The 22,550-nt window shown below is 44.3% G+C and overlaps 1 protein-coding gene across 1 annotated transcript in view; it reads left to right on the top strand.

Annotated features, from left to right (window-relative positions):
* The first annotated feature begins 1,393 nt into the window (after nucleotides 1–1,393).
* ndufa13 (NADH:ubiquinone oxidoreductase subunit A13) overlaps nucleotides 1,394–22,550 on the top strand; it is a 31,273-nt gene continuing 10,116 nt past the window's right edge. The window contains exon 1 of the mRNA XM_086004403.1: nucleotides 1,394–1,552. Coding sequence (XP_085860529.1) covers nucleotides 1,459–1,552 — 94 coding nt within the window. The 5' untranslated portion in view covers nucleotides 1,394–1,458. The remainder of the gene's footprint in view (nucleotides 1,553–22,550) is intronic.

The following is a 22,550-nucleotide window of genomic DNA, read 5'->3' as shown; positions in this document are numbered from 1 at the left end:
AATGAAGTGCTTTTGAAGTGTAGTAACTATTGTAATGTAGGAAATGTGGAAGCCAATTTTGCACAAAGCCATTGGCTAGTAGTTCGGATTGGGAATCCCTCCCCCTACCCCTCTCCCTCTATCGTGGGTGCTGAGGTAGCTTCAGCTCAGCTAACGCAGCACAGACCAAGGATCAGATCTGAGACCTTTCTGCCATGTGGCTTGGTCCCACACTGACAAAGATAGCACCTTTCAGACCTGAGGACGTTGCAAAGTGCTCTACAGCCAATGAATTACATTTGAAGGTGTCACTGTTGCAATGTAGGCAGTGTATTTGCCAAACTGAGCTATCAAATTAGATTGTCGCTGGGTTAATATCTCTACCTAACACCATTGGGGGAATACTCTTATCACCACAAATTTTACAGCAGTTCAAGAAGGTGCACCACCTTCTCTAGGCTTACAGTGCTGCACTGTCGGAGGTGTCGTCTTTCGGATGAGACATTAAACCGAGGCTCCGTCTGCTCTCTCAGGTGGACGTAAAAGATCCCGTGGCACTATTTCGAAGAAGAGCATGGGAGTTATCCCTGGTGTTTTGGCCACTATTTATCCCTCAACCAACAACACTAAAACAGATGATCTGGTCATTATCACATTGCTGTTTGTGGGAGCTTGCTGTGCGCAAATTGACTGCCGTTTTTCCCACATTACAACAGTGACTCCACTTCAAAAGTACTTCATTGGCTGTAAAGTGCTTTGAGCTGGTGGTCATGAAAGGTGCTATAGAAATGCAAGTCTTTCTTTTATAGAGATGGCCAATAAATGCTGGCCTTGCCATTGTCACCCACATCCTGAGAACAAATAGAAAAAGAACATTTCTGCAGAGTTCTGACAAAAGGTCATCAACCTAAAACATTTATTTACTCTGTTTCTCTCTCCACAGATGCTGCCTGACCTGCTGAGAGTTTCCAGTATTTTGTTTTTATTTCAGATTTCCAGCATCCGCAGTATTTTGCTTTTGGAAAAAAAGGAACATTTTTAGCCATGGATTTTATCATAAATACGTATTTGGAGAAGTACGCCACAATAACATTGTGTTTTCGAGGAACATCAGTGCAACAACTCAACTCGCACTTTATTCGAAAGATTGCATTTATTTCTGTCTGCAGACTAAAATGTTTGCAGGTTCCCAGAACACAATAACCCAGGAAAAAATGCTGCATTGAGTGAAATGCAATAGATTGTAAACGGAGCATGAATCACTGGAGCAAATAACAAGACGAAAGAATTTGGCACCACTCTGCTTTAAGAAGTTGCTTGAGGAGCAAAAAAAAAAGTGGGTGACCACACCAAACCTGCTGGCGCTGGGTGATTGACAGTTTCGCCAGCGGAGCCAATCAGCGGCAGAGGGCGGGACTTCCGGTTAGCAAGGTTCGGTTGCGCGGCGGGGGGCCGGAAGTGGAGGCCGGTCCTGGGAAAATGGAGGCCGCCAAGGTGAAGCAGGACTTGCCGCCTCCTGGGGGCTATGGGCCTGTGGACTACAAGAGGAGCATTCCCCGGAGGGGCCTGTCAGGTAGGGTGGAGAGAGGAACATCTCAACTCTTCATTCAGTCTCACCCTTCTCTACAATGATGCCCCCAAAAAAACACTCAAGTGGTGCCTAGGTCCTTGAAGGTCTTCCAGCTCATTGGCTCTATTGTAGCTCAACTGGTTGTCGTCTATTTTTGTTATGTTGATTGAGAGATAACTCCCCTGCTCCTCTTCGAAATATTGCCATGGGATCTTTTACGTCCACCTGAGAGAGCAGACAGGCCCTCAGCACTGCACTGGGAGTGTCGGCCTAGCTTTATGTGCTCAAGTCCCTGGAGTGGGACCTGAACCCACAACCTTCTGACTCAGGGGCAAGTGTGCTACCCACTGAGCCACGGGTGACACTATATTATATTGTATTCCATTTGTCATGTTCTTGCCCACTCACTTAGCTTGTCTATATCCCCTTGAAGCTTGTTTGCATCCTCCTCACAACTTACATTCCCACCCAAATAACAACAGAAAATGCTGGAAAAACTCAGCAGGCCAGGCAACATCCGTGGAGAGAGAAACAGAGTCAACGTTTCGGGTCGAAACCCTTCTACATTCCCACCCAGCTTTGTATCATCAGCAAACTTGGATATATTACATCTCCATATCATTGATATAGATTGTGATTAGCGGAGGCCCAAGCACTGATCCTTGCGGTACCCCACTAGATACAGTCTGCCAACCCGAAAATGACCTATTTATTCCTACTCTGTTTTGTGTCCGTTAACCAATCCTCAACTCGTGCTAGTATATTGCCCCCAATCCCATGAGCCCTAATTTTGTTTGTGAGAAACTTGGCACTGAAACTAGTGTCTTAAACTTAAATAAAGGCAATTACAAAGGTATGAAGACAGAGTTGGCTAAAGTGGACTGGGAAAATAGGTTAAAGGGTAAGATGGTAGATAAGCAGTGGCAGACATTTAAGGAGATATTTCATAACTTTCAGCAAAGGTTTATTCCAGTGAGAGAGAGAGACTGAGAAGGATGCACCATCCGAGGAAGTTAGGATGGTATCAAATTGAAAGAAAAGGCATACAATGTTGCGAAGATTATTGGTAGGCCAGAGGATTGGGAAATTTTTAGAAACCAGCAAAGGATGACTAAAAAAAAAATAGAGGGAGAAGATAGATTATGAGAGTAAACTAGTAAGAAATATATAAACAGACAGTAAGAACTTCTACAGGTATATAAAAAGGAAGAGAGTAGCTAAAGTAAACGTTGGTCCCTTAGAGGATGAGACTGGGGAATTAATAATGGGAAACCGGGAAATGGCAGAGACTTTGAATAAATATTTTGTATCGGTCTTCATGGTAGAAGACACTAAAAGCATCCCAATAATAATAGTAGATAATCAAGGGGCTATAGGGAGGGAGGAACTTAAAACAATCACTTTCACTAGAGAAAAAGTACTAGGGAAACTAATGGGACTAAAGGCTGACAAGTCCCCTGGACCTGATGACCTGCATCCTAAGGTCTTAAAAGAAGTGGCTGCAGAGATAGTGGATGCATTGGTTGTAATCTACCAAAATTCTCTGGACTCTGGAGAGGTCCCAGCGGTTTGGAAAACTGCAAATGTAGCGCCCCTAGTCAAGAAAGGAGGGAGACAGAAAGCAGGAAACTATCGACCAGTTAGCCTAACATCTGTCGTTGGGAAAATGCTGGAATCCATTATTAAGGAGGTAGTCGCAGGACATTTAGAAAATCATAATACAATCAAGCAGAGTCAACATGGCTTTATGAAAGGGAAATCGTGTTTGACAAATTTATTAGTGTTCTTTGAGGATGTAACGAACAGGGTGGATAAAGGGGAACCAGTAGATGTAGTGTATTTGGATTTCCAGAAGGCATTCGATAAGGTGCCACATAAAAGGTTACTGCACAAGATAAGAGCTCATGGGGTTGGGGGTAATATATTAGCATGGATAGAGGATTGGCTAACTAACAGAAAGCAGAGAGTCGGGATAAATGGGTCATTTTCAGGTTGGCAAACTGTAACTAGTGGGGTGCCGCAGGGATCAGTGCTGGGGCCTCAACTATTTACAATCTATATTAATGACTTGGATGAAGGGACCGAGTGTACTGGAGCCAAATTTGTTGATGATACAAAGATAGGTGGGAAAGCAAGTTGTGAGGAGGACACAAAGTGTCTGCAAAGGGATATAGATAGGTTCAGTGAGTGGGCAAAAATTTGGCAGATGGAGTATAATGTGGGAAAATGTGAGGTTATCCACTTTGGTAGGAAGAATTAAAAAGCGAAATATTATTTAAATGGAGAGAGATTACAAAATGCTGCGGTACAGAGGGATCTGGGGGTCCTTGTACATGAAACACAAAGTTAGCATGCAGGTACAGCAAGTAATTAGGAAGGCAAATGGAATGTTGGCCTTTATTGCAAGGGGGATGGAGTATAAAAGTAGGGAAGTCCTGCTACAACTGTACAGGGCGTTGGTGAGACCACACCTTGAGAACTGCGTACAGTTTTGGTCTCCTTATTTAAGGAAGGATATACTTGCATTGGAGGCAGTTCAGAGAAGGTTCACGAGGTTGATTCCGGAGATGAAGGGGTTGTCTTATGAGGAAAGGTTGAGCAGGTTGGGCCTATACTCATTGGAGTTTAGACGAATGAGAGATGATCTTATTGAAACATATAAGATTCTGAGGTGGCTTGACAGGGTAGATGCTGAGAGGATGTTTCCCCTCGTGGGGGAATCTAGAACTAGGCATAGTTTCAGAATAAAGGGTCGCCCATTTAAGACGGAGATGAGGAGGAATTTCTTCTCTGAGGGTCCTGAATCTTTGGAATTCTCTACCCCAGAGCGCTGTGGAGGCGGAGTCAGTGAATAGGTTCAGGGCTGAGATAGACAGATTTTTGAACTACAGGGCAGTCGAGGGTTATGGGGAGCGGGTGGGAAAGTGGAATTGAGGCCAAAATTGGATCAGCCATGATCTTATTGAATGGCGGAGCAGGCTCAAGGGGCCGAATGGCCGACTCCTGCTCCTATTTCTTATGTTCTTAATAACCTCTTGTGTGGTACCTTATCGAATGCCTTCTGAAAATCCAAATATACCACATCCACTGGATCCCCCTTATCTATTCTGCTAGTTACAACCTCAAAAAACTCTAACAGATTCGTGAAACACGATTTCCATTTCATAAATCCGTGCTGACTCTGCCCAATCCTATTATTTTCTAAGTGCCCTGTTACCACGTCCTTAATATTAGATTCTAGCATTTTTCCTACTACTGATGCCAGGCTAACTGGTCTGTAGTTCCCCATTTTCTCTCTCCCTCCTTTCTTAAATAATGGGGTTACATTTACTACCTTCCAATCCGCAGGAACCGTTCTGGAATCTATGGAATTTTGGAACATGACAACCAATGCATCCACACAAGCCTCCTCCCACCCTTACTTCATCTAAACTTATTGCCATATCCTTCTATTCCTTTCCCCTCGTGTTTACCTAGCTTCCCCTTGCTAATGTTTTGAGGTTCTGGGACTAAATGAGACCTCTGAAGTGCCGAGGACAATTTTCTACTTTAAAGATGTTGGATAAATGCAAGATTGTTGTTGTAGACGGTGCATTGAATCGTGATCTTAATGCAGGGGGGCAGCAGACCATGCAGGACAGGACATTTGGAGATTGGGGGCCTCAAGAGGAAAGTTTAAAGGAGAACTGACTGTAATAGTATTGATAAAATGGCAGATCTTCCGAGGAAAATTTCCGAGGACGAAGATTTCACCAAGTGCCAGAAGAGTGACCACATTTCCTGGGGATTCAGGAGCTGCTTTAAGCCCCTGGGAACTTACGGTTGTCACAAACCTATCAATTATTTTGTTTGACACACAATGCACCAAGAAGCTAAGTAATGAGGTAAAAAAAAGTGAGGATGGTTGTTGAGAATTGAGAGCGAGTTGGAAATAAGAGATCAGATAAGTTCCAACTGAGAGAGGTTGGAGGTGATGGTGTTACTGGAAGCAAAGGATTGTAAATGAACGATGAAAGAAGAAAGACTTGCATTTCTATAGCGCCTTTCATGACCTCAGAACGTCTCAAAGCGCTTTACAGCCAATGAAGTACTTTTTAAAGTGCAGTCACTGTTGTAATGTCGGAAACGCAGCAGCTCATTTGCGCACAGCAAGCTCCCACAAACAGCAATGTGATAATCAGATCAATGTTCCCTCTAATTTTTTTGTGGGCTGCGTAGCCCCTTCACTGGGCCGTGCGACCCATTCAAAAATATGCCCGTGCGCGGTTTCTGCATTTAAAAGCTGGTGATCCGGCTGTGCAGGAGTTCCAGAGCGCCACGCAGCTTAAAGGGAACATTGATTCAGATCATTCCTTTTCCAGTGATGTTGGTTGAGGGATAAGTATTGGCCCAGGACACCGGGGAGAACGCCCCTGCTCTTCTTCGAAATAGTGGCCACGGGATCTTTTACGCCCACCTGAGAGAGCAGACGGGGCCTCGGTTTAACGTCTCATTTGAATAGATGTGACGAAGAAAATCTGTACAAATGCAGGAAACTTTTGTTTTAACCGGAGGTTAAATGTCCGGAAAGCTCTATCTACCGGCAAAATTCAGGAGCCGTTTCCTATACGTTTTTTTACTTCTCGTTGCTTTTTTTTTTCCAGTCAGGCTCTGCAAGGTCTAGCTGAAGCTGTTGCTTAGCTACAGAGATGCTTTTAAGCTGCGGCCGACTGTTTTGAAGCTGCAACAGGGTTTGTTGATTCACACGGAGCTCTAAAGCTCTGTATATGTTTTAACATTAGCGCTGGTTTCTACGGCAGTTTTGATGGTACGGCACCAGCTTGGTCTCGTCGGTGTCGGATACCAGAAAGTTTCCTGTGCTACACTTTTAAATTGTCCCAGTGTTTGTTTGCTTGTTATTAAACAGCAGCGGCAGAACATTAGGGAAATCAGGGGGATATCTGTTGCTGTAAGATGCAAAGATTGCCAAAAAATGTAAACAGGTGGAGTAGTTTATTTTAAGAAGTAAGTGATTTAGGATTGGAAACTTGCACCAGGCTCAGCAGCAATTAAGAGACAATTAGGGGTGAATGAGAACAGATGAAACGTCCCACCCAAAACATTGACCCTCTATTTCAGATGCTTCACAGTTCCAGCAATTGTATTTTTCCTCTTTAAATTACATAGAGTACAGCAGAGAAACGGGCCATTCGGCCCAACTGGTCCGTGCCGGTGTTTATGCTTCACTCGAGCCTCCTCCCACCCTCTTCATCTAGAATCATAGCATGGTTACAGCACGGAGGAAGGCCATTCGGCCCGTCGAGCCCGTGCCGACTCTCGGCTAGTCCCACTCCCCCGCCCTTTCCCCCGTCGCCCTGCAAATCTTTTTCCTTCAGATACTTACCCAACTCCCTTTTGAAAGCCGTGATTGAATCTGCCTCCACCGCCCTCTCAGGCAGTGCATTTCAGATCCTAACCACTCGCTGCGTAAAAATGTTTTTTCTTACGTCACCTTTGGTTCTTTTGCCAATCACCTTAAATCTGTGTCCTCTGGTTCTCGACCCTTCCACCAATGGGAACAGTTTCTATCGACTCTGTCCAGACCCCTCATGATTTTGAACACCTCTATCAAATCTCCTCTCAATCTTCTCTGCTCCAAGGAGAACAATCCCAGCTTCTCCAGTCTATCCACGTAACTGAAGTCCCTCATTCCTGGAATCATTCTCGTAAATCTTTCCTGCACCTTCTCTAAGGCCTTCACACCCTTCCTAAAGTGCCGTGCCCAGAATTGGACACAGTACTCCAGTTGGGGCCGAACCAGTGTTTTCTACAGGTTCACCATAATTTACACACCTTTGTACTCTATATACCTCTATTTATGAAGCCCAGGATCCCGTAACCCTTTTTATCTGCTTTCTCAACCTGCCCTGCCACCTTCAACAATTTGTGCACACGTACCCCCAGGTCTCTCTGTTCGTGCAGCCCCTTTAGGATTGTACTCTTTAGTTTATATTTCCTCTCCTCATTTCTTTCTACCAAAATGTATCACTTCACACTTTTCTGCGTTAAATTTCATCTGCCACATGTCCGCCCATTCCACCAGCCTGTCTGTGTCTTCTTGAAGTTATCACTCTCCTCCTCACTGTTCACTATACTTCCAAGTTTTGTCACCTGCAAATGTTGAAATTGTGCCCTGTACACCCACGTCCAAGTCATTAATATATATCAAGATAAGCAGTGGTCCTAGTACCGACCCCTGGGGAACACCACTGTGTACCTTCCTCCAGTCCGAAAAACAACCGTTCACCACTACTCTCTGTTTCCTGTCACTTAGCCAATTTCGTATCCGTGCTGCCACTGTCCCCTTTATTCCATGGGCTTCAACTTTGCTGGCAAGCCTATTATGTGACACTTTGTTGAACGCCTTTTGGAAATCCATGTACACCACATCAACCAGATTTTCCCCAGATTTTTTCTCCCAAATTGGCCATTGGGTTTTTTATCTGGTTTTTCACCTCTCCCGGGAGATCAAATGGGTTCGGGTGGGATGGAGAGTGGAAGTAGATTTGAGGTTAGGATCAGATCAGCCATGATCTTATTGAATGGCGGAGCAGGCTCGAGAGGCCGATTGGCCTACTCCTGCTCCTATTTCTTATGTTATGTTATGTTCTTAACCGTATTACCCTCATCCAACCCTCTCTGTTACCTCATCAAAAAACTTGATCAAGTTAGTTAAACACGATTTGCCTTTAACAAATCCGTGCTGGCTTTCCTTAATTAATCCACACCTATCCAAGTGACTGTTAATTTTGCCCCTGATTACTGTTTCTAAAAGCTTCCCCACTACTGAGGTTAAACTGACTGGTCTGTAGTTGCTGGGCTTATCTTTACACTGTTTTTTGAACAATGGTGTAACATTTGCAATTCTCCAGTCCTCTGGCACCACTCCCGTATCTATGGAGGATTGGGAGATTATGGCCAGTACCTCCGCGAGTTCCTCCCTCAATTCCCTCCGCATCCTCGGATACATCCCATCCGCTCCTGGGGATTTATCTACTTTAAATACAGCCAGCCCTTCTTATACCTCTATCAATTTTTATCACATCAAGTATCTCCACTACCACCTCCTTCACCATGTATATGGCAGCATCCTCTTGGTGAAGATAGATGCAAAGGACTTGTTTAGTACCTCAGCCATACCCTCTGCCTCCATGCACAGGTCTTTTTGGTGCCTAATTGGCCCCATCCCTCCTCTTGCTACTCATTTGCTATTTATATGGCTACAGAATACTTTTGGATTACCTTTTATGTTGGCTGCCATTCTATTCTCATACCCTCTCTTTGCCCCTCTTATTTTCTTTTTCACTTCTCCTCTGACCTTTCTATATATGGTGTGGAGATGCCGGTGTTGGACTGGGGTGGACAAATGTAAGAAGTCACACAACACCAGGTTATAGTCCAACAGTTTTATTTGAAATCACAAGCTTTCGGAGCGCTGCTCCTTCGTCAGGTGAAGTGGAGAGATGCATAAAGACACAGCTTATATAGTCAGAGAATAATGTCAGATGTTTACAGGTAATCTTTCTAACTGCCATTTATCACACCTCGGCAGAGAGATAATCACAGCAATCAAAGGTGTGAATGGTGTCCAAACAGGTCAGTCAGGAAAACATTACATCAAAGAACAATGAGGTGGGGTCACAAGGGGTCAAATGTTGCAGATGCTGGGGTCTGTATGAAAAACAAAAAACAGACAAAAAACATTTTTTTTGCTGGAAATCACAGCAGGTCCGGCCGCATCTGTGTAGAGAGAACAAGCCAACGACGACTCGAGGATGATCCACTTCTCCAGCTTCCACCCTAACCACGTTAAAGAAGCCATCCCCTATGGACAAGCCCTGCGAATACACAGGATCTGCTCAGACGAGGAGGAACGCGATGGACACCTGCAGACGCTGAAAGACGCCCTCGTAAGAACGGGATATGACGCTCGACTCGTCGATCGACAGTTCCGATGGGCCACAGCAAAAAATCGCATAGACTTCCTCAGAAGACAAACACGGGACACAACCAACAGAGTACCCTTCGTCGTCCAGTACTTCCCCGGAGCGGAGAAACTACGCCATGTTCTTCGCAGCCTTCAACATGTCATCGATGACGACAAACACCTCGCTAAGGCCATCCCCACGCCTCCACTACTCGCATTCAAACAGCCACCTAACCTCAAACAGACCATCGTTCGCAGCAAATTACCCAGCTTTCAGGAGAACAGCGACCACGACACCACACAACCCTGCCACAGCAACCTCCAAGACATGCCAGATCATCAACACAGATACCATCATCACACGTGAGGACACCACCCACCAGGTACGTGGTACATACTCATGTGACTCGGCCAACGTTGTCTACCTCATACGTTGCAGGAAAGGATGCCCCGGAGCATGGTACATCGGCGAGACCATGCAGACATTGCGACAACGGATGAACGGACACCACGCAACAATCGCCAGGCAGGAGTGTTCCCTCCCAGTCGGGGAACACTTCAGCAGTCAAGGACATTCAGCCTCCGATCTTCGGGTAAGCATTCTCCAAGGCGGCCTTCGAGGCACACAACAACGCAAAATCATCGAGCAGAAACTGATAGCCAAGTTCCGCACTCATGAGGATGGCCTCAACCGGGATCTTGGGTTCATGTCACGCTACATGTAACCCCACCTGACGTAGGGTCATCCAGACTCGAGTCGTCGTTGGCTTGTTCTCTCTACACAGATGTGGCCAGACCTGCTGTGATTTCCAGCAAAAAAAATGTTTTTTTTGTCTGTTTTTTGTTTTTCATACAGACCCCAGCATCTGCAACATTTGACCCCTTGTGACCCCACCTCATTGTTCTTTGATGTAATGTTTTCCTGACTGACCTGTTGGACACCATTTACACCTTTGATTGCTGTGATTATCTCTCTGCCGAGGTGTGATAAATGGCAGTTAGAAAGATTACCTGTAATCACCTGGCATTATTCTCTGACTATATAAGCTGTGTCTTTATGCATCTCTCCAATTCATCTGACGAAGGAGCAGCGCTCCGAAAGCTTGTGATTTCAAATAAAACTGTTGGACTATAACCTGGTGTTGTGTGACTTCTTACATCTTTCTATATATAGCCTGATTCTCAGTTGTATTTGCAACCTGACATCTGTCATACGTACTCTTTTTCTGCTTCATCATGTTCTCGATCTGTTTCGTCATCCAGGGAGCCCTGACTTTAGTTGCCCTGCCTTTCCCCCTAGTGGGAATGTACCTGAACTATTTCCTCTTTAAAGACAGCCCATTGTTCCATTACAGTTTGCCTGCCAATCTTCGATTCCAGTTTACTCGGGCAAGATCCGTTCTCATCCCACTGAATTTGGCCTTCCCCCAGTTAAACATTTTTACTCTAGATTGCTCCCTGTCCTTTTCCATAGCTAAGCAAACCTTATGATACTATGATCACTGTTCCCTAAATGTTCACCTCCTGACACTTGCTCCACTTGACCCACCTCATTCCCCAGAACCAGATCCAGCAATGTCTCCTCCCTCGTTGGGCCGGAAACATACTGATCAAGAAAGTTCTTCTGAACACACTTCAGAAATTCTTCCCCTTCTCTGCCCTTTACACTATTACGATCCCAGTCTATATTAGGATAGTTGTGAGAATATAGAATGCAAAAATAAGGTAACAACTCGCTCCGCATGGCCAAGGACCCTGCCAACCTAAAATGGAGGACCCTGTTAGCCTAAAATGGTGGTGCAATGTCGACATCGCTGAGTCACTTGCATATTGTAAGAGATGATCATGTTAACTCGGGAAAAGCTAAACTGATCTGTGGCTGCTAATATGGCTGGCACCCACGATGTCACACCTTGCTGGTGGAAACAGTGTAGGGCGGAGTGCAGAGGATATACAGACAATAGGCGATCAGAAAACACATTACCATTATTGAAAACGCATTACCATACTGATTAGGTGATCGTGAAACCATTACCCGCATATTTCCTAAACTATAAACCATTCAATGAAATGTGACTTCTTTATTTCAAACTGCCAGGCCAGGAAATCAATTTAAATGTGTACGTGCCCAGCTCGGGATTGGTGCAGACTGTAAGATGTGTTAATGTCTTTTCAAAAGTAAAGTATAATAATGTGACCCACAGTATGAAAGATTGCTTGCTCTGGTGGAACCTGTCGAGACTCTGCTGGAGTCAGAACTGTGCTGTATCAGAGTAAGTCTCCCGGGACGACAGAATAAAACAACTGTTGAACTAAACCAGTATTCGACTCAGTGTTTGTACTGAACCAGATTGAGGACCAAAAAATCCGTTTCAACATTTGGTGTCAGAAGTGGGATCTCAACGGACGATCACCGAGAATTCGCGAAATTAAGAGCCGAACTAGTTTTGGACGTGAGAGGAGGAAATGGGCCCCCGGAGTGAGTATGTTTAAATTTACCACTTCGGTTTTCCTCTGATCCGTAAGTCCGATAAAAGTTTTGCCACTCGCTAATTCTTGTGTGGTGTCCCGACGAGATCTGGGTCAATCTGGCGAATACTGTGTAAACTTAGGAAATAAGTATCCAAGTCGGGTAAAGCGCCGGCCTCGTATTTCACTTGGCCCGCTCAGGCTCCGATTGGACTAAAAAGTAGATAAGTGATTTTAAAGAAAGAGAAAAGGAATACTTGAAAGAAAGTAAAAAGAGAGAGTCGGGGACTCTAGAGCTATAGCAACTTGTACTCGGGGAGTGCAAGATAAGGGTCGTATAAGTAAAATAATTAGGCTAAGAATACCTGTACCAGGCGGTGACAGAGGCTAAATTTACGATTTGAATAATTAGGCTAAGAATACCTGTACCAGGTGGTGACAGAGGCTAAGAATACCTGTACCAGGCGGTGACAGAGGCTAAAATTACTATTTGACTATAGACGACTCACTGTGTTTTTGTTAAGTCTAAGTGTTGTACTGTGTTTTTGTTAAGTCTAAGTATTGTAAGTATTGTAGTGTTGCGTTTCATTTTGTGTGCCGGTATCCGTGAAATATATAAGACACGTGCAAAAAGTAACTCGAATCCTGAAAAAGAACCCTTAGTGTAAGAGAACCATGGGTAATTACCTAGATACCACAAGTGATGAGGGCAGTGCCTTACAAACCTTATGTGACAAATACCCGGACAAAGCCCAACAATTGAGACAACTCTCAGGGGGTTTAAATAAAAAGTTAGGCAGCGAACAATGGCCACTAGGGGGTCCCAAAAGCTTAGAAACGGTTAAACAAGCTCAAGAAGTGATTTGGAAAAAGAATATGGGAAGTAAGACTAAGAAATTAATTGGACTCTGGCGACAGTATTGCCAATAAATTAAAGACAGTTCCCTATTAGCCAGCTGGCAAGAGAATGCTGTTAAGTTAGGAATAAAGCTAACTGAAGGAGGGAATCCTAAACCCATTGAAATACTTAAGAAAGAATGTGCACATGAGAAAAGGTCAAAATCTGAAATGGCGCCAGATAAAAAGGATAAAAATGAACTACGTAGTTCAATGGTTGGCCTTAGGTTGAAAGAGGGAGACGGAACAGATGAGGACTTAAACAATTGGACAATTAGAACTCCTACCGCGCCACCTCCTCAGCCACCCCAATATAATAACATTTATCCCGACCAACCTCTTACAAATCAGACTGGCTTGATCCCTATTACGTCCGTTACCAGTCCACCGACACCCTCCCTTACTGTCCCAAGCCACTCCCCAATCACGCCGATTTCTGATGTTTATATAGACCCTGTTGCTTGTCGAACCCGATCGAAAGATCCAACAAATCCCAAGAAAGACGTGAAACCGGGGAATACCCCTAGTCTGAATTGGCAGAAGAAGAAACGTAGACCCAGACAATTAGTACAACATAAACCAGCAAAAGCAGATGACACTGACTCATGTAGTGACCTTACTGATTCTGAAGACAACCTTTCACCCTTAAACAGTTCCGACTCAGAACCCGAAATTAGCCTTACTAAACCAAAACGAACGCCCAGAAATCTGCCGGTAAGAACAATGCCAAACCCGAATGCAGCGGCTGCCGCAGCCAACCCCACCATAGATGTATTTTTCCCTTGGAAACCTAATGAGATAATGGCTATCCTAACCGGTATGCCAGACAGGAAAAAGGCGCCGGCTAGGTTTGTGGACTTTCTTCGAACCACGATACAGGTGTACAATGCAGACTCCCGAGATCTATGGGCTTTGATTCAACAAGTTTTAACTCCTTCCGAACACACTAGATTTTTGGAACGCCTGACTCACCCTAATCATGCCGCTTTAGAGGCCGTCCACGCCCTCACAGCTGATAGGGAGCGACGCATGTTTGCAGCACTCAATGCTACACTCCAAAAACCTATCAATATATCTAATGTCCTAGATACTAAGCCAAAGAAAGATGAGGGACCTGAGGAATTTTTGGAAAGATTCTGTGAGGTTTATCAGGGACAGTCAGGGGACACCAATTACCAAGCAGGAGCCAATTCACCCCAATTCTGCGCCATTCTGATGAACTGTCTCCCGGCTGCTGTGGCGACAGCCGTTAAAACCAATAATATGAACTGGGCAGAAAATACTCCAACTCAAATGGCTAGAGCCGTAAAGTATCATTGGCAAGAGAGTAAAGGTTCGGAGAACCAACCCCAGAAGACAGTAAAAACAGAATATGTCGTGAAGGAAGTCCCAATTCAACCACACACGATAGACAAAACAGGGTATCAGATGGAACCTCAATACTGTAACCCTGGAGGGGTAGACTCTCAGAATTATGGATATTACCCTCATCCAAACGGCTTCAATGCTACTGCATACGGCCAACCCTACGCCACTCCACAACAGAATTACGGAGGTAGAGGAAGGGGTAGAGGACAAGGACGGGGATACCAAGGTCAAAGACAAGGGCAGTGTTATAACTGTGGAAAGGATGGACATTGGGTCAGAGACTGCCCATCCTTAGCCTCTGGAGACCCACCTAGGAGAGGCAGGGGAGGATGGAGAAGAAACGGAGGAGGACCTAGAGGCAGGGGAGGATATACCAATTTCTCCCAGAATAATCCATTCCCACAGAATTGACTAGCTAATCTAGTGACCAGCAGTTCACAGTCGGCCCAAGAACCCTTATTAATGTTGCAAATCCAGGATCAATGGTACCCCTTTTTAGTAGACACTGGAGCCGCCATGTCCTCTGTCCAATCGGACCTTAAACTTCCCCGATCCAACAAGACCCAGGAATTATCAGGCTTCCAAGGTCAAAGGACCAAGTATGCTATGTCAGAACCAGTTCAGGTGACCTACAAAAATCAATCTGCGACCCACCAATTTGTAATAACTACCGGCTTGGACTGCAATTTAATGGCCAGAGACTTACTATGTGCATTCCAACTCAAACTTGATTGTGGTGATGAAGGAATAGCAATCGGACATTGGGCAAATAAAAGGCAATGTTATGTTTCGACTACACCTCAATGGTGGTCACTCGACCTCAATGCATCCTCCTATCATGTGACACTGGCATATGATCGAAGTGGAAAGGATAGGACCCTTGAGGAGTATTTTAAAAATCAGGAAGGTACGGAATGGACAATCTACCTCAAGGCTGTAGTAACTGGACCTGAGGGAAAAGCAGAGTTTGTGCAGGTCCCCTTACACTTGTGGAAGCAGCCTTCGACAGTGGCCCCTCATATCACGCGGGAAGTTAACCAGTCTTTCCACGCCAAAGATTTGGGGCCCATGGTAAAACGAGCAATCGATCAGGCAAACCCTGAATGCCACCAGCCGCAACAGTTACCCGGAGGTCTGATGGTCCAATTTTACCAAAACCCTGAGCCTAGCCTGACAGTGGTGCATCGTCATGTAGGGAAAGATATACTGGAGTATGTGAATCCCCAGGTATGGGCCGAAGACCCAACGCATGTAGGTCTAACCGGCATACAACCCATCGAGATCCCAGTGAAGGAAAATGTGACCTTGCCAACGGTACGACAATACCCTTAGAAGCAGCAAGCTATTCCGAGTATAGACAGACTCATTAAGGGATTGTTGGAGCAGGGGATTTTGGTAACATGCCAATCCAGTTGTAATACACCCATCCTAGCTGTTCCGAAAACTGGTAAGCCTGACCAGTATCGCCTAGTGCAGGATTTACGAACAATAAATGCAATTGTTCAGCCACTTCATGCACTGGTACCTAATCCAGCACACATCTTGGCCTCGATACCTGCTGATGCTAAAGTTTTTGCGGTAGTCGACCTCCAGCATGCCTTTTTCTCCCTGCCACTGGCCGCTACTAGCCAATACCTTTTTGCCTTCACGTACAATGGCCAGCAGTATACGTGGACTCGATTACCCCAGGGCTTTGTGAATTCACCCACCCTGTTTTCGCGGTGCCTTCAACAGCAATTACAGACACTGACATTAAATCGTGGCTCTAATCTGATCCAGTATGTGGATGACCTTCTCATTGCCAGCCCTGATGAGCTAAGTAACAGAGAGGACACTATTCAGTTGTTGAACTATCTCTCAGAATTGGGATATGTGGTATCTCCAGCTAAAGTACTAGTGGCTAAGAAGACAGTTAAATTTCTTGGAGTTATGTTATCAGCAGAGAACCGCAGTCTGGAAACCAGTAGAATACAGCCAATATGCGAGACACCAGCCCCTAAAACGGCCAAACAAGTCAGACAGTGGCTGGGAATGGTTAATTATTGTCGACAGTGGATACCTAATATTGCAGTATTAACCAAACATCTGACTCCCTACACGGCTAAAGAGGGAGAGTTTGAGCTGGAACTAGAGGCACAGCAGGCATTTGAGGAATTAAAACAGGATCTGGTCCAAGCACCAGCCCTGGGACGACCCCTGTACGATAGACCATTCCAGTTATACTGCACAGTAATGAACGATTGCTCAACAGCAGTCCTGACCCAGAAGCATGGAGATAAGCATCGACCGGTAGCTTATTATTCATCAAAAATGGATCCGGTAGCTTTAGGACATCCCTATTGCACCCAGATCCTTACAGCCGTCTACAACAGTCTACAGTCAGCCGCTAACATGACACTTCAACAGGATATTACTGTGTATAGCTGTCACTCAGTCACTGCGTTACTGGGGCAATTGCAGACCCAACACCTGACTACCGCCAGGCAAAATAAGTATGAAATATACTTACTGAACAATCCTAGGCTTACATTTAAACACTGTAGCACTATCAACCCTGCCAGTTTCATTGCAAACCCGCCTTCCGAGAGTGATGAACCAAGCCATGATTGCTTACACCTCATTAAGGATGATACCTCAGTCCGACCTGATTTGTTTGACACTCCTATTACGGATCCCGGTATTACCATGTATACGGATGGCAGTTCTTCAATTGATGACATGGGAAAACGAATTTCTGGTTATGCAATTGTAAATCAGGAAGGTGTCACCTTAGAATCAGCAGCCTTTGAATCCCCTTTTTCTGCCCAGCAAGCCGAACTGTTTGCACTCATACGAGCTTGTACTTTGGGAGAAGGATTACGAATCAATGTATATACAGACTCTAGATATGCCTTTGGAGTAGTTCACGACTTTGGACAATTGTGGAAAAATAGAGGATTTCTAACCTCCTCGGGCAGTCCGATCTCTCACCGTCAGTTAGTTTCAGACCTCCTGCAAGCCCTTTTACTCCCCAAACAGATAGCTGTGATTAAATGCTCTGCCCATACCACTGGCCAAAACCCGGTAGATATAGGAAACCGCCGCGCTGATGAGGCGGCCAAAATTGCTTCTAGGAGTCACCAAATGATTGTGCCCCGAATTATGAGGCAGACTAAAAATTCCAACAAGAATCAGTCTACCTCGGAAAAACTAATGCCAACCATCCAAGAGGTGATTAAGTTGCAGGAGGACGCTCCTGATAGTGATAAGCATTTATGGAGAGAATCGGGATGTGTATATAACCCTTTATCAAAACTCTGGACTACTCCCGCGGAACAGACTTGCATGTCTGATGAGTTAGCTCTTTGGGTTATTGAATGTGTACACTTTGCAACTCATTGTGGTGCCAGGGCAGTGAGTGATGTGCTTCTAAGTACTTGGTGGCATCCAAGGCTTCAAGCAATAGCACAGAACATTAGCGATCGATGCCTGACTTGTCAACAACACAACCCTGGAAAGGGAGTGTCTTGCGAATGGGGAAAAACCCCTTTACCTGAGGGTCCCTTTGAGACCCTGCAAATGGACTACATTGAGTTGGAAAGATGTCAGTGTTACAAATACGTACTTGTCATTGTAGATGTATTTAGTAAATGGATCGAGGCATATCCAACCACAGACAATAAAGCCTCTACTGTTGTTAAGGTATTGCTGAGAGAGATCATACCTCGGTATGGTATTCCAACTCGGTTAAGTTCTGACAACGGTCCTCACTTCACTGCCAAAGTGAACAAGGAACTTTGTAGCCAGTTGAACATTCATCAGCAATTGCATTGTGCTTATCGACCACAGGCTGCAGGACTTGTCGAAAGAACCAATCAGACTCTGAAGAACAAACTTGCTAAACTGGTAGCCGAAACCGGCTTAACCTGGTTGAAATTGCTTCCTGTGGCTCTCTTTCAGATCCGCACCACACCCGCGGGTAAAGCACGACTTACCCCTGCTGAGATTATCTATGGTAAACCACTCAAGACTCCCTGGAACCAAAATGCTGCTACAACGGTGCATTTTCACCATATGACTGAAGAAATGACGACCTATGTCTTGGCTCTTACTAAGGTTTTACGTGGGCTGCATTCACAAGTCCGTGCTGCATATGGTGAACTTCCTGACTTATCTGGTTCTCTAAAAATTGAACCAGGTTCGTATGTGATGGTTAAGAACTGGACTCGTAAAAGTCTAGATCCAAGGTGGGAAGTTCCATATCAGGTCTTACTAACAACCCCGACTGCAGCTAAGGTCGAGGGAAGAAGCGCATGGGTGCACTTCCACCATTGTAAATTGATTGGAGAAACCAATCAAAAGGGGGGGGAGATAATCAGTAGATTTCAGTACAGTATAGAGTAGATTTTACGAACAATCATTAATTTTATTTTAATTGATAAGAGACTACAGAACTCACGCTCGGCCTTGATAAAGGTGACTGCAGTTTTACGAGGTCTGGTGTTGTGTTTGGATTGTTTTGGCCTGCCAAAATCCTACTTTTATTATACTTATTATACGATTTCTAATTTTTAATTTTTAAAATTTTAGCTTTAAGTTTTTAACTTTGGATCTTGTGTAAGCAGTTTGTTTTCCAGATTAATAACTAATAAGTCGCATTGATTGATCACGGAGGATCAAGATGAGGACCTTATTACTGCTTCTGAGCGTTATCCTGCTCGCGGGCGGGGCGTTCAATCGACTGAAGAAATGTGCCGAAGAGATATTCTCCAGTGCAAAGACAAGAATCTTAAAGCTTTCGGATCCTGGAACGTGACTAAATGGGACTTCTGTAATGGACTATTAAAAAAGGAAATCATCAGAAGAAGAAATTGAATTACTAAATATAGAGGGTGAAGCGAGTGAGATGTTAAAGGAGCAAGTCGAGAAGGAATTAATGGAGAAGGAGTATAATAGACTCAATAAAGTAGAGATGGACCAGTAGGATGAAGCCCAGAATCACTGGGTACCTTAGATGGTTATCATGGAATGATAAAAGGGGGGAATGAGAATATAGAATGCAAAAATAAGGTAACAACTCGCTCCGCATGGCCAAGGACCCTGCCAACCTAAAATGGAGGACCCTGTTAGCCTAAAATGGTGGTGCAATGTCGACATCGCTGAGTCACTTGCATATTGTAAGAGATGATCATGTTAACTCGGGAAAAGCTAAACTGATCTGTGGCTGCTAATATGGCTGGCACCCACGATGTCACACCTTGCTGGTGGAAACAGTGTAGGGCGGAGTGCAGAGGATATACAGACAATAGGCGATCAGAAAACACATTACCATTATTGAAAACGCATTACCATACTGATTAGGTGATCGTGAAACCATTACCCGCATATTTCCTAAACTATAAACCATTCAATGAAATGTGACTTCTTTATTTCAAACTGCCAGGCCAGGAAATCAATTTAAATGTGTACGTGCCCAGCTCGGGATTGGTGCAGACTGTAAGATGTGTTAATGTCTTTTCAAAAGTAAAGTATAATAATGTGACCCACAGTATGAAAGATTGCTTGCTCTGGTGGAACCTGTCGAGACTCTGCTGGAGTCAGAACTGTGCTGTATCAGAGTAAGTCTCCCGGGACGACAGAATAAAACAACTGTTGAACTAAACCAGTATTCGACTCAGTGTTTGTACTGAACCAGATTGAGGACCAAAAAATCCGTTTCAACAGTTGAAGACCTCCATTATCACTACTCTATAGTTCTTGCACCTCTCTGTAATTTCTACAAATTTGCTCTTCCATATCTTTCTCACTATTTGGCGGCCTATAGAATACACCTAGTGTAATGGCACTTCTATTTCTCAACTCTAGCCATATAGATTCTGTCCTTGACCCCTCCAGGGCATCCTCCCTCTCCAGCACTGTAACATTCTCCTTGACCAATACTGCCTCACCACCTCCTATCTTCCTTTTCCTATCTTTCCTGAACACTTTATAACCAGGAATATTTAATACCCAATCCTGACCTTTTTTGAGCCAGGTCTCAGTTATTGCCACAACATCATATTCCCATGTGGCTATTTGTGCCTGCAGCTCACTTACCTTGTTTACTACGCTTCGTGTGTTCACAGACATACACTGTAAACCCATCTTAGACCATCCTGTATTCTCTCTTAGTTTGACCCCACCTAATAACTTACTATTTCTTACTTTAGTGCTCTCTAACCCTATCAGAATATCCTTCTATTCCTTTCTCCCTCATGTGTTTATCCAGCTTCCCCTTAAATGCATTCATGCTGTTCGCCTCAACCACTCAATTCACAATTCACAATACAAATCGCTTTATTGGCATGATAAGTTACATCTTATGTTGCCAAAGCATCAAAATACATTTATGGTTGAGCACATAAACGCAGTTCTATTCATACAGTGTATAAACAGGTATATCCCTGAGTGTATAAATATACATTCGCATTGTTTATATATATTCATTTCTTAGTTTACTGGTTGTCCCTCTGTTCATGGCAAGCTGTAACATAGTGTGCCGCCAGTGTTACACAGCTTCTCTCCTCTCCCAGTAGGAATGGGAGTTTTTGGTTGTCATTCAGATTTCTGAATTCAGGGCATATTTGTGACAATTTTTGGTAGAAATTCTCCCTGATGCCCTGATATTTTCCACAGGCTGTGAGGAAGTGTATCTCTGTCTCCACTACTCCCTGACTGCAGTGAGAGCATATCCTGTCTTCTCTTGGCAGCCTGGTCTGCCTGTGTCTGCCTTTTTCGATCGCTAGGCTATGTTCGCTAAGTCTGTACCTTGTCAAGGTTCTTCTCAGTTTGTTATCCTTTACCATGGTCAGGTAATCAGCTATGTTATATTGTCTGTTTAGGGCCAAGTAGCAATTGAGTTTGCTTTGGGTTTTTGTTGTTTCTGCCCAATATGTCAGATATTTTTCCTTTTGCTTAGCGACGATTGTGTTGGGTCGAATTCTTTGTGTTACCCTGTCACTGTCCTGGGGCTGGTTATTGTTAGTATTGTTAGTAGTTACTTCACTGAGTCCCAGGACTAGTTGACTGAGGGTATTCTTCTTTATGGTCAGCTCTTGGCATTTCAGGGCGTCGTAGTGATTTGGTGGCTCTTTTTTGGATAGTGATTATTAATGGATATTGGCCTAGTTCCGCCCTGCATGCATTGTTTACTGTTTTCCTTTGAGTCCGGAGGATACTTTTACAGAATTCTGCATGTAGGATCTCAATTGGGTGTTTGTCCCATTTTGCGAATTCTTGTTGTGTTAGCGGTCCCCATACTTCACTGCCATAGAGTGCAATTGGTTCAATTACTGATTTGAAAATTTTGAGCCAAATGCTAATTGGGATTTCTATTTGGATTGATTTTTTGATGGCATAGAAAGCCCTTCTTGCTTTCTCTTTCAGTTCATTCACAGCCAGTTTGAAGTTTCCCGTAGAACTGATTTTTAAGCCCAAGTATGTGTAGTTAGTGGTTTGTTCAATTTTGGTTCCTACTGTGAAATTTATTTTGGGTCCCTGATGTTTGGATCTTTGCTGGAACACAAGGACTTTGGTTTTTTGGGGATTTATTGTCAGGGCCCAAGTCTGGCAGTACGACTCCAGCAGGTCCAGGTTCTGCTGTAGACCCTCTTTAGTTGGTGACAGCAGAACCAGGTCGTCTGCATAGAGGAGGAATTTAACCTTGGATTCATATAGGGTGAGGCCGGGTGCTGTAGATTGTTCAAGTAGTTTTGCCAATCCATTTATGTAAATATTAAAGAGTGCCGGTGAGATTGGCGAGCCCTGCATCACCCCCCGCCCCTGTGGGAAGTATTTTGTTTGTTTGTCTCCAATTTTAACTGCACATTTGTTGTTTGTATACATTGATTTAATTACATCATATGTTTTCCCTCCTACCCCGCTTTCGATAAGTTTCAGGAATAAACCGTCATGCCAGATGGAGTCGAAAGCTTTCTGGAAATCATGCGTAGATTTTGCTTTTGTTATGGTGAACGTGTTTGTCAATTAGGGTCTGTAGGGTGAAGATATGATCGGATGTTCTATAGTTTGGCAGGAATCCAATTTGGCTTTTACTCAAGACATTGTGCTCCTCAAGGAAGTTTATAAGTCTTTTGTTTATGATGCTACAGAATACCTTCCCCAGGTTACTGTTTACACAGATGCCTCGATAGTTGTTTGGGTCGATTTTGTCCCCACTTTTGTATATGGGCGTTATGAGTCCTTTGTTCCAGATATCAGGGAAATAACCGACACTCAGAACCAAGTTGAAGAGTTTTAGGATAGCCAGTCTCATTTTGTTGT

Source organism: Somniosus microcephalus, chromosome 13 (assembly GCF_052327205.1).
Source record: "Somniosus microcephalus isolate GS21.2 chromosome 13, FLI_Smic_1.0, whole genome shotgun sequence".
Classification (NCBI taxonomy): Eukaryota; Metazoa; Chordata; class Chondrichthyes; order Squaliformes; family Somniosidae; genus Somniosus; species Somniosus microcephalus.
Note: the sequence above shows the minus strand (reverse complement) of the source record. Positions and strands in the feature narration are given on the sequence as shown.